The sequence below is a fragment of the Eurypyga helias genome, unplaced genomic scaffold (genome assembly GCF_000690775.1).
Source record: "Eurypyga helias isolate BGI_N326 unplaced genomic scaffold, ASM69077v1 scaffold899, whole genome shotgun sequence".
Lineage (NCBI taxonomy): Eukaryota > Metazoa > Chordata > Aves > Eurypygiformes > Eurypygidae > Eurypyga > Eurypyga helias.
The window spans coordinates 62,547-64,131 of record NW_010273762.1 but is presented as its reverse complement, the minus strand read 5'-3'; the positions used below and the strand labels follow the sequence as shown (position 1 = coordinate 64,131).

The following is a 1,585-nucleotide window of genomic DNA, read 5'->3' as shown; positions in this document are numbered from 1 at the left end:
GTTTACACAGCGTGTCAAAAGGGTGGATGGAGGGAGTTCCCTGCATGGTCAGCATTTGAAACCATTCCTGTAACGTCTGCCTGTCATAAAAAATCAATAGTCGCTGCATACTACCAGTATAGTCATTTGTAGTACCCGGTACTTACTTTTCAGAGTCAAAAATCCTGCTAGGATAAAGATGAACTTCATGTTTCTTTGGGGTATCATGGGTGAGGATTGAGGGGAGTCTTGCAGGGTGGGTTCTGCTGGAAAGGCAAGTTTTAGAAAGGCAAGGAGTTGTCAGAGATGGGAATGCAACAAATACTCTGTTGCCCCATCTCTCGAGGCTGTGGTTAAGGGAGTATATCAGAAACAAAATAGCCAGTTTGTGCAGCAGTGCCAGAGAAAATACACGATTTTGTGCATTGCTACAAAAACACCTTTATGACTCTGTGGTTTTCTTTCTTTTTCTACTTTTTCCTTGGCAGTGTTTGTGAAATTAACAGGGCTCCTGCTGACATCATTGGCTGCTTGGTACTTGGGATGCTTACTCGCTGCTATTGTATCCAGAGAGACAGTAACAACATCTCTTCCTAATCCTCAAGATGTTGAAAGGCAACCGGTGTTTAGGCGTGCGTAGTTGTTTGTTTGTTTGTTTGTTTTTTATATTATATCTAATGTTGTATATTTACGTGCTAAATGACAAACAGCTTGCTAGCTAATAAATGATTTGGCATGTGCTTTAGTAAAAATGGAGTTGGCTGTGGAAGGTTAGTGCAGGTCTGAACTATTTGTTTCTTAGACACTGTCTTTGAAGAAACACAATGCCACCCTGTATTTGCCAGCATGCCATATAACTAACTGAATAGTAATGTAAGAAAACAGCATTTGTTTGCTGGCATGTAAGCACAGAGTTACAGCTTGGGTTCTGTCACGCGTATTTTACAGTTATGGTAAACTGTTGAATCACTGACCAAACTTTGTGATTAAATTCTGATTATTCTTTCCTCGAATCTGACTAGGTGGCATAATGTGTACATTTTTCTCATTCTATGACTATGTTATCATGTGAAAAAGGCTTAATATGAGAATGATAGCAATTAACTTCCACCTATCGGTAGGAATCCTTCATCACTCTATTTCTTGTTTCCTCTTATATGAAGTCGCACAAAATAATTACTGGAGACTCAAATCAGAGCATACTGTATATGGGGCATTTTTCCCTAGATAAACTTGCTCTTGGTCCCAGCAGCTGTTTGAAAGTCAATGATAACTCAAAGCCCAGGCAAGTATTGCCATGATAGTGGAAAACTGGCTTCTCTGTATATAAATTTGAGCTTAGCATGTTGACATTAAGTGATTCTTTTCATGTAGAAATCGTTTATTCAGCATCCAAAAAATAATTTTCTTATCTTTGTTGCTGTAGACCCAGTCCCAAAAAGGCAGAAGTGTGATCACTGGTCTCCCTGCTCGCCTGGGGAATACGCCTATCGGATTCTTAGTGGTGGTGGCAAAGGAAAGCTGGCTAAAATTTGTTTTGAGGATGAGCTGTGAGTACCAGTCTAACTTTAAATCTAAGCAAGTGCTTTGTAGTGTGAAGAATGGT

General features: G+C 39.7%; 1 protein-coding gene across 1 annotated transcript in view; it reads left to right on the top strand.

Annotated features, from left to right (window-relative positions):
- Positions 1–205: 205 nt before the first annotated feature.
- Positions 206–1,585, top strand: part of FAM3B (family with sequence similarity 3, member B) — a 7,594-nt gene continuing 6,214 nt past the window's right edge. The window contains exons 1-3 of the mRNA XM_010159573.1: positions 206–209; positions 468–611; positions 1,406–1,529. Coding sequence (XP_010157875.1) covers positions 206–209; positions 468–611; positions 1,406–1,529 — 272 coding nt within the window. The remainder of the gene's footprint in view (positions 210–467; positions 612–1,405; positions 1,530–1,585) is intronic.